The sequence below is a fragment of the Silurus aristotelis genome (genome assembly GCF_946808225.1).
Source record: "Silurus aristotelis genome assembly, chromosome: 16".
NCBI lineage: Eukaryota > Metazoa > Chordata > Actinopteri > Siluriformes > Siluridae > Silurus > Silurus aristotelis.
This window is the reverse complement of record NC_139589.1, coordinates 24,350,169-24,365,176: the sequence shown is the minus strand read 5'-3', so window position 1 is coordinate 24,365,176 and position 15,008 is coordinate 24,350,169. Positions and strand designations below refer to the sequence as shown.

At 38.3% G+C, this 15,008-nt stretch overlaps 2 protein-coding genes across 2 annotated transcripts in view; one reads left to right on the top strand and one right to left on the bottom strand.

Moving 5' to 3' along the window:
• LOC310738510 (putative E3 ubiquitin-protein ligase HERC1) overlaps nucleotides 1-436 on the bottom strand; it is a 58,413-nt gene extending 57,977 nt beyond the window's left edge. Inside the window, 1 exon segment of the mRNA XM_083563500.1 lies at nucleotides 108-436. The gene's annotated coding sequence lies outside the window, so the exon portion shown is untranslated.
• A 2,914-nt stretch (nucleotides 437-3,350) lies between these two features.
• esm1 (endothelial cell-specific molecule 1) lies at nucleotides 3,351-7,027 on the top strand. Its single transcript, XM_083563822.1, has 3 exons — nucleotides 3,351-3,834; nucleotides 5,048-5,188; nucleotides 5,650-7,027. The coding sequence occupies exons 1-3, from the start codon at nucleotides 3,465-3,467 to the stop codon at nucleotides 5,802-5,804; spliced, it is 666 nt and encodes a 221-aa protein (XP_083419948.1). The 5' UTR covers nucleotides 3,351-3,464; the 3' UTR covers nucleotides 5,805-7,027.
• Nucleotides 7,028-15,008: the final 7,981 nt, after the last annotated feature.

The window sequence follows — 15,008 nt, the reverse complement described above, 5'->3', positions numbered from 1 at the left end:
TTAGCATTAAAGGGACTTGGGGGAAAAACACCACCAGAACCGAAGTGACATCCCATAATACATAGTCCTTTATTTAATCCGGATTCAATCTGAATAAAAAGACTTACGGAACCGAGCGGAACGTGTGACGGAACACGGTTCGAAGCAGCGCGGCTCCCGGGGTCATTCCCACCCAGCCGCTGTGTCCTGTACGCGAGATTCACGCAGCTCCTCCTCCTCCAATTAGCATTCCGGTAATTATTATTATAATTATTATTATTGTGATTTCCGAATAAATAATTCGTCGCGAAAACAACTACAGCTGCGTGTGTGCGACTCTGCGGCCTGGTGAGACAGAGAGACGGTGCCCGGTGCACAGCTGAGCCCGTTAGCCCGTTAGCTCTCCCGTTCACGCCTGTGGATATGCGCCGCACTCTGGCACGGGCCGAAGCGCAGCCATGGAGACGGAGCATGCGCAGTTCGCGTTGGAGCGCACGGCGCACCGGCGGGGTTCGAGTTCATCGGCGCATGCGCGATAACCACGCGGACGGGACGGTAATCGGCGACCCTGGAGATCAGAAAGAGCGTTAAGGACGTACCCTATAAAAACACTTACTCTCTTGTGTCCTATTTTAATAAAAAATATATTTCTGAACATTGACCCTTCATGTTCCTGAGCTGAGGATGAATAATGGGAAGATCGAATCATTTTAGTGACTCGGTTCTTTGAATCTTTTTTTTTTTTTTTGTTGCGTCATTTGGTTCATTTTCGTTCCTTTGACTTTCACTATAGAATCAATAATAAAAAAAATGACAATATGCAGCTAAGGACGAATGATGATAAACAGAATGAGTAGCTTCATCTCTTATATCTTCTGGTGCGTGTCGTTGGTTCTTTTGTCACGTGACTCCCTTAATTATTGTAACAATAACGTAAAAAAAATTAATGAGACGATCAAAAAATGGGGAAATTTAATTAAATTGATATTTGCTGTGGCCACTTTTCTTTAATGTAGAACATCATTAATTCTTTTAGGTGCATGTATAATATTCTTTTAGGTATATATATATATATTCTTTTTATGCATTGTAGAACAGTATAGCCCAGTCTGGTGTGTTACCACACTATAGTATTGTATTTTTATGTAATATTAGCATAGTATAATATAGCATTAGCGTTAATTGATTAATTTATTGGTTGGTTGATTGGTTGATTGATTGGTTGGTTGATTGGTTGGTTGATTGGTTAGTTGATTAATCTATTACCTGATTAATTGTTTGATTGGTTGTTTGATTGATTGATTGATTGATTGATTGATTGATTGATTGATTGATTGATTGATTGATTGATTGATCATATAAAGGTGGGCACTTTAGTAACTTTACATAAGGTGAACCAGAATTTTAACAGATTACCGTTGTTATAAATATATTTAACATTTTGACTGTATTTGGGGTTTTAATATAATAACTTTAGCAGTAATGATAATGATAATAGTAGTAGTTTTATTACTGCAGGTGACGTACAAGTGATTCCACAGCGCCATCTTGTGATTCAGTCATGTCTCCAGGTTCCTGTGATCTCCTTCTCCACCACCTCATGCGATTGATTAGCAGGAACAAAGTAATAAATTCACCAGCTTGTGCCTATTCATTCATCAGCAAACAAACAAGAAACAAACAAATCCAGTTTAAACCGGTACAGATCTCATTATTGTTTACATGCTTTACACAATGACCATAATCACATGTGGGAACAACAGGAGATGTTTTTCCAAAGTGTTGTCAGATTTCTGGGAATTAAAAATCCGAGTTAAATTTTGTGTTTATTATTGTGTTTATTAAAAATACTGTGTTTATTTTGAAACACTAAATAATTCAATATATTAACTGTGTATATAGATATAAAATAGTAATATACAGATCTACATCATTCATCTCTTTTTTTTCGCAGGATATTAATAGAAACATGGGAGAAAAAACTTCCACTTAGGATGATGACATCTGGAATTCGGAAATGCGAGTCTGAGGGGTGGGGGGGGGGGGTAGTGCAAACAAACATCCTAAACTAAAGAAGTGACATCACTTTCTGTACCAGTTTCAATTCCTGGATCCTGGTCTTTAATCCTGGATTTGTGTGTGTGTGTGTGTGTGTGTGTGTGTGTGTGTGTGTGTGTGTGTGTGTGTGTGTGTGTGTGTGTGTGTGTGTGTGTGTGTGGATGCAGGGGGTTGAGTGAATGGTTGCCATATTGCGTTTTGTTTGCAAGACGCTTGTTAATATTGAAAAAAGTTTTTAATATTATTATTATTATTATTATTATTATTATTATTATTATTATTATTATAAAAGTTATGCATCAAATAAATAAATAATAAAATATTGATTGGTTTTATTTGTATTAATCAGTTTTTCTCTTACATTAATTACATTACATTTATCATTAATCAGTGGCCTTCAGTGATGTTCTTCCTGCATCGATCTTCCTCTTAATACCATCATGATGTCTACAGAAACCATCAATAATATGGATAGCAGTAGAACAGAGCACTGCATCAAAGACAGGAATCACATACAGTGAGAATTAATGTTACCAATGATCACAATTCAACACGACTCCTTTCACTGGAGCCACAACTGCACTCCCACATACATCATCTCCAGCAGAAGTGTTGATGTTCGCCTTATCAAATCACTTCTGTTTTTCTGTGCATAATGGTTTTCCTGTGGATTTGAAATGAAGGCTGATCTTTTGTTCAAATTCTACAGGAAAGAAAACGCAAAAGTTTAACGACTGTTTGAACTTTTTGTTCTTTCCAGCATTTCTTTAAAAGTCCGTCTTGTAAATGTACCTGAGACCAAATACATTTCTTCTCTGTGCGTTATTGTGGCATGAGAAAACAGCTATTAAATCCACATGAATATGTTTGAGCGTGTGCAGTTTGCTACAGATGCGGGTTGTGAGCTCTGACTAGTGCGCTCTCTGACCATCCAAACGAAGGATGTGGAAATGCTGACATGGTTGTACGCCTGCTAGATGACCCCTGCGCTGTAAAATCGTATTTTGGATTATTTTGCCCACGTTAACACGTGATGTGACGGCTGCAATCTGATTGGATAGAAATTCCAACGTATACAGACACTCCTTGATGCAGCGTACCCAAAAAGAAGGACTATGAAATGAAGCAGTTAATTAATGGGGATAATTTCATGCATATTCATGGGCAAAAATATATTCAAACATGTGATTCCAGCAGAAGCATTTCCAGCATTTCCACTGCATTTATTATGGCATTATAAGAAAAACCGCACTTGTTGAGGTCATCGTGGACAATCTGGCAACCCTGGTACTGTGGAGGAAACCCCCCCCTCCATGCACCGGAGCATCCTCAGCATCACCGGCCCCGGATTGAGGAAGCCGACGCGGCGTGTTTAAAGCGCGCGGTCGCTGCTGCGCTCGAGTTCCATTCCGCGCATCACAGCAGCCATGGAGCAGCAGCATCACCTCCAGCATGTTTCTCACCAGCAGCCGCATCTTCTTCTACTTCCCTGTGGTCGTCTCCTGCTCCTGACCCTGCTCGTAGCGCTGGAGCCGCGCGAGCTGGCGGCGTGGGGCACGAGCGTAAAGTACGCGGTGAACTGCCCCGAGCGGTGCGACCCCGTGCGCTGTAGCGCCACGCGATGCGCGCGCACCGTGCTGGACGACTGCGGCTGCTGCCGCGTGTGCGCCGCGCGCCGTGGGGAGCACTGCTACCGCACCGTGTCAGGGGCGCACGGGGTCAAGTGCGGCCCGGGACTCTTCTGCGACTTCTACAAGGACGAGGACGAGTACGGGGACGAGTATGGAGTGTGCAGAGGTAAGAGACACGGGGCGCGCGCGCGCGCGTGGGCATCCAACACACCTTTGCTCATCTGTTCATAATATAAATCATATGCATTTTTTCCTCCTGGAATTCTCTCTCTCTGTTTCTCGCCTTCACTCAAATCACACGCACGCACACACACACACACACACACACGCACACACACACACACACACACTCACACACACACACACACACACCAAATAACAAAATTAAGTGCATTAATCAACATATCCGTTTTTTTTCACTGCAGTTACTTAGCAATTAACTAACGCGGGTGACGTCATTGGGAAAAAACAAACAAATATAAAAATACATAGATAAGAGTACCAGATGTGTTGGATGAGGGATGGATGGATGGATGGATGAATGAAGAGATGGAGAGACATTGTTAATAATCGGATAAAAAAATCCACATGGCTGACTGCATACATACCCAGAAGTTTGTGAGGTCCATTAGGGCTTTGATGGTACATAAAGCTACACATGATGTCCATAGATATAAAAATATAGATGGTTTTGTATTATTGTTTTAATGATTTACAGATTTACACGCAGCTGATTTCCTGTTCAAAATATGTATCTGATATTTTGATGACAAAAATATATATTTTTCTTTAATTGTTTATAGTTTGTAAACATAAAGTGTACACAATAAACTAAACAAATTACAACAAAAGAAAATCTCCTTATTGAAATAATGAAACAGTTTTATTTCCTTATAATTTTGGAGGCATTAAATGAACATTGTCAAATTTGTTTAAAAAAATGGAAACAATTGTATTTATTTCCTTTTTTTTTTATTTAATTTTGATGCGTTTTGAAGGAAGTTATAAAAACATTATTAACATATACAACACAATCTCTTCAAAATAAGTGACATCAAATAAAAAATATATTAGGTAGTAATTTAATAATCACAAAATAAAATAATATAAAATAAAAGTTTATTTATTTAAATAATATTTTTTGGTTTTCTGTTAAACATTTGTAAATATAATTTTGTTTATTAAAACACATGAAAGTCAGTTTCTTGCAGGTTTTAATTTTGAGACTTAGCCCTGACAGTCCTTCATCACACATCACATCTCCATTCCTGTGAAAATTATAAAGAACAATTACAGAAACATCTGAACCAATTTCAACATCAATAAACAACATGATAAAGAATGTCTCCCCCCCCCCCCCTCTCTCTCTCTCTCCTCAGACTGCATGTACGGGACGTACGGAGTCGAGTGTCGCCAAACCTGTAACTGTAAAGCAGGAGGACTGTGTGACAGAGAGACAGGCGCCTGTCTGACCTTCAAGTTCCTCGCAAAAATGGCCAACGCGCTCAAGACTCACGAGGGTCAGTAGCCAATCTGAAGGTCTTTTAATCATTTGTGGTTGAAATTCTTAGTCATAATGTGATAAGGCAAATTCAATATATCCACTATGCTAACACACCTCCTGTACCACAGTGCTGATAAATCCTCTGTTCTGATTGGCCAGGAAGTTCAATTGGTTTTCTGTAACAGCTACAGAAACAATAATGAGACCCTGTGGTAGAGCTCGTTATTGTTTCTATAGCAACAGACCACTCACAGGGACCATTTTGCCCTCCATATGGACGATAATGACAGAACGAGTGTTCATAGCTGCTATAATGTAAGCGAGAACAGAAACCAACTGTTCATTAAATAATTGATTAATTGATTCTTAATATCAAATGATAATTTCAGAGGTTTAATGTTCGGATTCGAACTTCACAACCTTCTCTGTGTCTACTGCGGGTCTTTATTTTATACTGATTCATTTTTGTTTGTGTAGGTAACGAGGTCGCGTCAGGGGACGACGACAACAACAACAACAACAACAACAACAGCAACAACAACAGCAGCAACAACAACAACAGTAGCAACAGCGGTGCGGGAGAAGGACACACGGATCGATCGTCCACTCCGAAATCGCTCGCTCCTCACTGACACAGGCTCATCTCATCTCGCCTCTTCTCGTCTTGCCTCGTTTCGACCTCGGTTCGGGCCCTCGGCTCGGACGGTCCGCATGTAGCATATAATATAATTTTTTTTATAATACAAGGGATATATTTTAATACAATTAAAAAATGTCTATTAATATTCTATAAAATCTTTTCTTTTCCCTACCCTGTATTAATACCGGGATTGAAGCCCTTTTTGTTCCAGCACCATGGCGCTGTCCGGTTCTCATTTCCGATTAGTCAGAAAGTTCAGTTTATATTAACGCGTACTGTTTCCATAGTAACAGCTTTGTAACCTGTGACTGTTGATACGGTGATGGAGATGCTAGCTTTAACATTTATGGTAAAGCTGTAACTTAAAAAGTAAAACGTTTATTCAAAAAACGTATTTGGTACAAATTTTTGAGTCAAACAGACCACGAGGGTCAAATCCAAGCCAGTGTGTTATACCAAAGTGTGCAAACTTATAAAACACACACACACACACACACACACACACACACACACACACACACACACACACACAAATATTGAAACAAAATGTTCATGACTGATTAGTTTTATTCAAGTTCAGTTACAAGGTTAATAAAGCTAGTATGAAGCTTATACAGTAGCTACCAATTCAGCATTGAGTTTCAGTTCTCTCATCACTCTTTCAGCAAACAGACTTGTTTTTGTGTGTGTTTGTATCTGATATCTATCTATCTATAAACACAGACAAAAAAAAACAGGAAAAAGAAAACACAGTTATAGCTAGTAGAGTTTGGGGTCTGATTGAGGGAAAGGGGCGTGGCCTAACACTTAAAACTGTATGTTCGATAAAAAGTTCTTATTTGTTTTATTTTGATATTATAATACACTTTGTCACTATTTCAGCCTGATATACTGTACGTCAACATCCATTCATTAGAAACCGGGACACATCTTTTTACATTTATTTTCTGATGATTTTTTGCCTAATCCAATAAACCGTCTGTTGTCATTTGATGATAATAATCACATATACCATATATACAGATTTCCACCTCAGTCTCTGCCTGTGATTTCTTTTACTTGAATTTATACTATTCATCTCGCAAAATGTTCTGTGTTGATTTTTTCTTCTTCTGTGTGACTTCATTTAAATGTTTTTTTGTTCTGTTGTGTTGTTTTTGTGCAGGCTTTGGTGCTAAATTCTTCTACAAAATAAAAATAAAATGATAAAGAAAATATCTGTCGTTTAATGGGTCATGTTTGTTAGAACAATACTCAGGTCAGAGGAACATGAGCACTGGTATGTGCTTCTTCTCGAACGTCCCGTTCCACATTCAGTCCCCATTTACTGTTATATGAACCTCCACTCTTCTGGAAAGAGGTTTCTCTAGATTTTGTGGTTTTTGTGGAGATTCATTCTGCCACAAGGGTGTTAGTAAAGTCAGGTACTGATGTAGGTGAGATGTGGTGAGAAGGCCTGGGGTGCAGTCAGCATTTAGTCAGAGCTCTAAAGCAGGAGATCTTCCACTCCACTTCATAGAGCTGGCTTTGTGGACATGGGCATTGTCCTGCTGGAACAGGTTTTGGTCTCCTAGTTCAAGTGAAGGCAAACTTTTAACTGCATCCAAAGTCGTCCAATACAATTGTGTGTCTCCAACTTTGTGGGAAAATTTTGAGGAAGAATCAAATCATATTAGGTGTCCCAATACTTTTGGGGTATATCCTAATAGATCAATCTTATTTATTTTATTCTAAATTCATGGGATCATGTTTTGAAATATAAATCTTACATTTTTTATTGAAAAAAAATACACACAAAAAAAAAAAGTAGACTTTTGAGTTGGAATAAGTGTTAAATAAATAAATAAATAAATAAATAAATAAATAAATAAATAATTAAATAAAAGATCCCATCAATTCTAAGATCAATTTTAATATTTAGAATTTTCTTTTCACTGCAATTTAATTTGTATGAATTATTACTTTAAAAGAAATGCTGAAAATGAAACAGAAATGTAGTTCTATAGATATTTACTGGACAAATTAATGCATAAAATAAATAAATAAATAAATAAATAAATTACATTTTAATAGGAGAAAGAAAAAAAAAAAAAATATATATATATATATATATATATATATATATATATATGTTTCTTTTTTAACCAAAAGCTGATAATTCACTATTATTTATATTTTCATATAATATAATATAATGTATTATAATATAAAATATTGTAAGTGGTAATATTAATAGTCATTTTATAATTCTTTATATTAAATTTTATTATAATTTATATTCTGCTACAAATATGCTAGAAAAAAAGATATATAATTTAAATTTTTTCCTTTTTTTTGGAAAAAGAAAACATAAACCTCAATAACCTCAAGCATCAATAAACCAGAACTTGGTCCTAAAACTAGGTTTCCCTGTACTGAAATGTCCTCTGACTTATCAGATGAACACCACACATAAATGTTTTCTTGAAATTAAAGCAGACTTCCTCTTTCTCACCGCCTGAACCTTACATCACACGCACCCAAAATACCCCACCGGCAGTATAAATACCCTGGCGAGGCCCGAGTGTTCGTATTGAGCCTGTTTTCCAGCATCGCACTTGTTAATTTCCTGCACTTCCTGACACCTGTGAAAATGCCTCCACTTCCTGTTGTTGTTGTGTCTCGTTCAGAGACGGGAGGCGAAAAAAAAGTGCCTGGGATTCTTCGAGCGGGACACGTCACAGGCCGGGAGCGGTACGGATCGCCCGGAAGTGTTGATCCTCTGCGCTTCTTTCCCAGAGCACAACTCCAAACACCTCAACATCAACAAGGACACGGAAAACCTCACACACCGCCTTTCACACAGCTGATTCCTTCACCAGCTTTTCTCATCACAGAGATGAAGAAAAAACATAAAGAACCTGCGTTTATGCACAACTCTGAAATATCATACAGTATTATACCGAGGACCTATAATTAATACGTGAAAAAACATGGAGCAAAGTACTGAGAAACCTGACCATGTCACCCTCATGTGGTTCTTCTCCAAACTGTTGGAGGCACTCAATTGTATTGGACGTCTTTGGATCCATTGTGAAATTTGGCCTTCACTTGAACTAGAAGACTCAAACCTGTTCCAGCTTGATAATGTCCCAGTACACAAAGCCAGCTCCATGAAGATCTGCTTTACATGGGTTGAAGTAGAAGATCTCCTGCTGAAGAGCTCTAAACCCTATTGAACATGATGAACATAAACGCTGACTGCACCCCAGGAGCCTCCTCACCTTCTCACCTACATCAATACCTGACTTTACTGACACCATTGTATCTGAATCTCCACAAATCTCCACAAAATCTAGAGGAACATCTTCTCAGAGGAGTGAAGCTTATTATAACAGGAAATGGAGACTCAGTGTGGAATGAGATGTTAAAAAAGGAGCAAAAAAGCACAAACTTGGTCATGGAATCTAATATTATAGGAGAGTTTTATTCCCGCTATACAGGACTGTGTTTTCTTTGCTAACCCCAGGTTAGACGTGTATCTATTTTAGAATATATTCTAGATTCTAGATATATTAACAAGGTAACTCCTGGCTAATAGTCAATACTGCAATAAAAGTTAAAGAATTGGGGGAGTGGTGGCTCCAGCGGTTGGGGCGCTGGGTTGCCGGTCGGGGGGTCTGGGGTTCGGGCCCCGGTATCGCCAAGCTGCCACTCTTGGGCCCTTGAGCAAGGCCCTTAACCCTCCATGCTCCGGGGGTCCCTGACGAGGAAAATATCAAGGTCCGTGACGTCGGAGTGACGTGGGGCCGCCTTCCTGTGGGCTCACCACCTGCAGGAGGGACCGTAAGGGACGGCGCTGTGAGGATTGGGCAGCAGTAGAAGGCGGGGGCCTGCTTAGACTGCTGCCCCCGCGACCCGAATTACGGATAAGCGGGAGAAAATGAATGGATGAATGAATGAAAGTTAAAGAATAAAGGAATAAACAACAAAAAATATAAAAAAATGTTTAAATACATTTTTTAAATTATTATCTGGTGAAAAACTTTACAGCCCTTTCCATATCATTTTTCTCTTTTTCATCCATTATTTCCTCAACGTTCCTCAGTGCTCTTTAGACATCAGAAAAAAACTGCTTCAAGTCAGTAATTTGTTGGAATTTCAAAGATTAATTGCTGTTTTTCTCGGGCAAAAAAAACGGCGTCCATGTAACAGAGTGTGATCGAGCTGGAGGTGTGTTTTAGGTGAAAAATATAATAATTAGACTCTTTAATAAACACACTTTAAATCTGTACTTTATTTGATGTTTAATTGATCATATATATATATATTTAAAAATACAATTTTATGTATTTTAATAAAAAAAGAGTGACAGTTATTTTAAAAGTGTGCTGTAAAAATGTGCTGTAAAAATAATTGGAAAAAAATTAAATAGAATAAAAACTTTTGTGTGATCTTTTTTTTATTTATATTTTTATTTGTATTCTTTTATTTTAAACATTAATTGTCAGTAAAGTCACTGAAATATATCATTTCAATTACTGCAGTTATTTTTCTATTGTCTGTTATGATAAAATTCTATTAATATGAATTAATACAAATTGAATATTTCACATTTAAATTTATTTAAAAAGATTTAAGCAGATTATGCTGCTGATTACAAAACCGGCACATTCATTTTTTATTTATTTTGCATTTATTAAAAATTTTACGTTTGTATGTTCTTTTTTTCTTTTTTTTGTATAAGAAGTCATGAATGATCATGACCTGGTTAAGAAGATAAAGCAGAGAAAGAGCGAGAGAGAGAGCGAGAGAGAGAGCGAGAGAGAGAGAGAGAGAGAGAGAGAGAGAGAGAGAGAGAGAGAGAGAGAGAGAGAGAGAGAGAGAGGTTATGAATGGATGTAGAATTTTTTCCTTCCCCAGGGAGCTGAAGATCGTGGAGCCCTCCAGCCAAACAAAGACCCTGCTGTGAATAACAGGAAGTCCGTGGTGAGAAAAGCCTGTTATCGTTCTCCCCGAAACACGTCAACGTCGCCCTTCACAAAACAAAGGTGTGCGCAAAGCCCAGTAAATAAGTGTGATTTACAACAAAGTGCCCTCAGACCCTCGACACTTGTTTATTAGTCGCACTCCAGTACATCGCCGAGTGCCGGGCCGTGACCTTCTAGGAAATGAAGAGCCTTCTGGGTTCACTGCGTCACAAACAATGAATCGGATATCTAAATCTGGGAATAAATAACTGATTAGAGGTTTGAAATTCCACAGAGTTCCCACCTCGCTCGTGAAGGCTTTGAAGTGGACGAGGGCGCGCTTTTGCACGCTCTCCAGCAGCAGCGTCACATAAACACAGGAATCTTGTGCTTCAGGGGAATGTCGGTAACACAAGTGTAAAGTCCTCACAGGTTAATGGTCAGGCCGAAGGTCATTCTCAGGGTGAAGAGCCAGTTACTCTGAAACACTGTTTGCATTCAGTTGTCAGTGGCTGCCCTTGACATGGAAATAAAAGTGGTAAAATGCCCTTTAGGCTGCCTCTACATGTGAAAATGTAATAAAGTGTCATAAAAGATGCCAGAAAATCTGATGCAGTGCCCCATAGGGTTCAAGAAAATGTGAGAAGATGCACTTTCACCAGCAAATATGTGAGCCCTATAGGCTTTATTACAGTTAATGAAACATGATACAGTGCCTTCTAGTATGCTACATTTTGCCAGAAAATGTGATGAAGTGCCCCATAGGGTTGAGAAAATTTGATGTAGTGCCCTATAGGGTTAAGAAAATGTGATGCAGTGCCCTATAGGGTTAAGAAAATGTGATGCGGTGCCCTATAGGGTTATGAAAATGTGATACAGTACCCTATAGGGTTAAGAAAATGTGATGCAGTGCCCTATAGGGTTATGAAAATGTGATGCAGTGCCCTATAGGGTTAAGTAAAATTTGATGCAGTGCCCTATAGGGTTATGAAAATGTGATGCAGTGCCTTATAGGGTTAAGAAAACGTGATGCAGTGCCCTATAGGGTTATAAAAATGTGAGAAGGTGCCCATCCAGCAAATAATTTGATACTGTGCCCTATAGGCTTACTTACATGTGAGGAAACACAATACAGTTCTCCTTTAGATTTCCTCTACATGCAAAAAACCATTAAGTGCTCTCTGTTATTATTTCTTTATTGGGTGATCCAATGTGAACATTTAACAAAGTGCCTTCTAGAAAGCCACTGTGCATCAGAAAAGTCATGCAGTGCCCTATAGGATGCAGGAAAATTTAGAATGGCACTGTGTGAGAAAACGTGAGTGTGTAATGCAAAATGTAATGAGGTTCCTGCTAAAGTGCACTTTCAACAAAATAAAATGTCACCATGTGCCCTAGAGGCTTTACTACATCTAAAAAACACACGATAAAGTGTCTTCTAGAGTCTCAAACATGAAGAAAGTCCTCTTCAGATTGCCTTTATATACAAGAAAACATTATGCAGTGCCCTGAAATGTGATGGTACGTGCAAGAATACAGAAATAATTGTACCCAAATGTGCTGTTAATGTACATGTGTGGAAATGTGAGAAAATGCCTTTAGGATTTCCCTGAACATAAAACGTGATGCTGTGCCCTATAGGATGCCACTAAACTCAGAAACGCGTTATAAAATAGCCCCAAGCGTGCTCTTCCAGTTTCTTACAAGCAAGTATTATGTGTGATCCGTGTTGTTACACAGCACCATGGTGTCCAACATTAGCATCAGAAATCCATCTGAGAGAAGACCTTCATCCAGAACTGGTTCATTGCTACAGTATGGATGGTGCTGAGAAGCACTGAAGCTCTTCTGTGGGCTTTAATGTTCCACTTTCTTTAATAACTGACACGATTAATAACTCAACATGGTTTCATTCTTTTTATAGAAAACTGACACAAAATTATATAGAAATCTGATGGTTCCTTCTGCCAAAATCCCAGGACGCACTCCAACTCAACATGCTTCGTCCAGCAAATGATTTCCAGTCTGAGACTTGAGAGCTGAGGGTCTGAGGCCATCTACTGGAAGTATGGAGCTAGAAACTGTGTAGAAACCACAAGTTTAAGTCTTATGGTCTTGGTTTCTGCTACAAATCGACTTGTTTTCTACCCAGGGTTTGTGAAATGTCTTCTCGTTTCATATGCACAAAGTCCAGTAGACAGTAATGAAGTAAATGTAATTCGTTCCTGTACTTAAGTGTTTTTTTTTTTCGTGTATCTGTATAATTACAGTTTACTGAAGAATTTCCGAAAAATCACTAACAAACACTAAAATCCTTCATGATGAACACATCCGGCAATTAAATCCGTCCGTGTGGAAGCATGACGAGAATTACGTTCGGTGTTCCGATGATTTACATAATTCAAAACACCATAATTAAAACATTTACTAAAATAATTTGTCTTTATGTTGTATGTTGAGTCCGGTTTCGTTTGCATAAAGCATCCCTATGTGTCCCTGCCCATGTGGATTGTAGTATTTGAAACTTTTAAAGTAATATTCATATAAAGTAAGATACATTTAGAACAGATCGAAATGTGCAACTAATTTGGGATTAATTACGATTAAATATCTTAATCGATTAACAGCTCTAATATAAATGTCGAATCACAACCTCAATCATTCAAATCATACGATCGCAAATTTGTATTGTATCCACTTGAGGGCGCTACAGACTGAAATATTTCTCCTTTGCACGCTTTTCCTCATTTCTTCTTCACTCACTTAAACATCTTCATCTGTGTGAATTATGTTGTAAAATTTAATGCACTTTTTGTTTTTGCTCCAAAAACATCCATTTATGTGAAAGAAATTAAAATGAACCAACATCTGACCAATAATTCTGGGTTTCTGGAAACACAGATAGTTGCAAGTTTATTGGCCAATCACTATACATGACTAGCTTAATTATAAAGCAATTAAATTTATGCTAATGATTTAAAATGACATGTTTTTAGTTTTTCTATCTTCACACACAGGAGGAAAAATGATCCAAAATTTCCATTGTCATAGCAACAGTTATTGAGTGAAGGTTATATGTAAGTATGCAAGGAAGGCCCTTAAAGTATAGTGAGACAAATGTGTGTGTGTGTGTGTGTGTGTGTGTGTGTGTGTGTGTGTGTGTGTGTGTGTGTGTGCGCGCGTGTGTCTTCTGAGGAATGTATCAGCACCCAGAAACTCTCACCAAACCAGCAGATTCTTGTTCTTGCTCTCCCCAGCTTCAGTAAACACCACCAGACAAACATCTCCAGGTTTTAGAACCACAGCTGTCCCCTTTAAAGGCTGCTTCCTGACCTTTAACCCTTTGAAGATCTTGATGTGGAGGGGCCACAGGTCGATGCCCTTGAAACCTGTAGTCTATGAGAACAGAGATGAAGTACACACACACACACACACACACACACACACACACACACACACACACACACACACACACACACACCTAATCTAATGGGAATAAACTGTAATGTGCCAGTAGCTCCGCCCCCTCACACTATTGCATCAAACATTCTATACGTATAGTAATGACCTCATAATACAATCACCAGTGACTTGTGTTATAACAGATATTATGACTGACAAAGCATCTGTCATACATCATACGCTAACTACAGTGAACGATTAGCATCACAAGCTACTATGAAAGTTGTCATGACGATTATCAAAGCTAAAAGAACGCTGTTCATGTAATATGACATTATGTTTATGTCAGTCTTATGATGCAAAGGTGCTTATAAGCATCTGATACATGAAATAAGTCGGTTGGCTAATCCTTAAAAGTGACTAGCATCATTATAAAGCGCTAAAAATAAATATGAATTGCTAATAATGGCACAAATGTACAGTTTAAAAAGTTTTATAAGAACAATAAGGATCGGAAAATTGTAAAAGGAGCGAGACAGCAGAGTCAGCTAATAATTTTACGACTTATTTATTGGGAGACGTTACAGAAAATCATGCTAGTTAGCCGACGTAGAGAATTCGGCTAAGATTTTCAGATAGAAGATTTGCTGAAAAAGAGCTGAAATATCAGATAAAGTATCTTTATAAGCAGTAATGTGTAACGTGTGAAATTTCATTTGAGGCTTCATCAGAAAACCGCACACTCAAACAGAATCTGTGACTTTTCCCCTGCATTTCCCAGCGTTCCAATTCATCCCAAAGGTGTTCAAGAGGTGTGTGGTCAAAGCTCTAAAGTAGAAGATCTT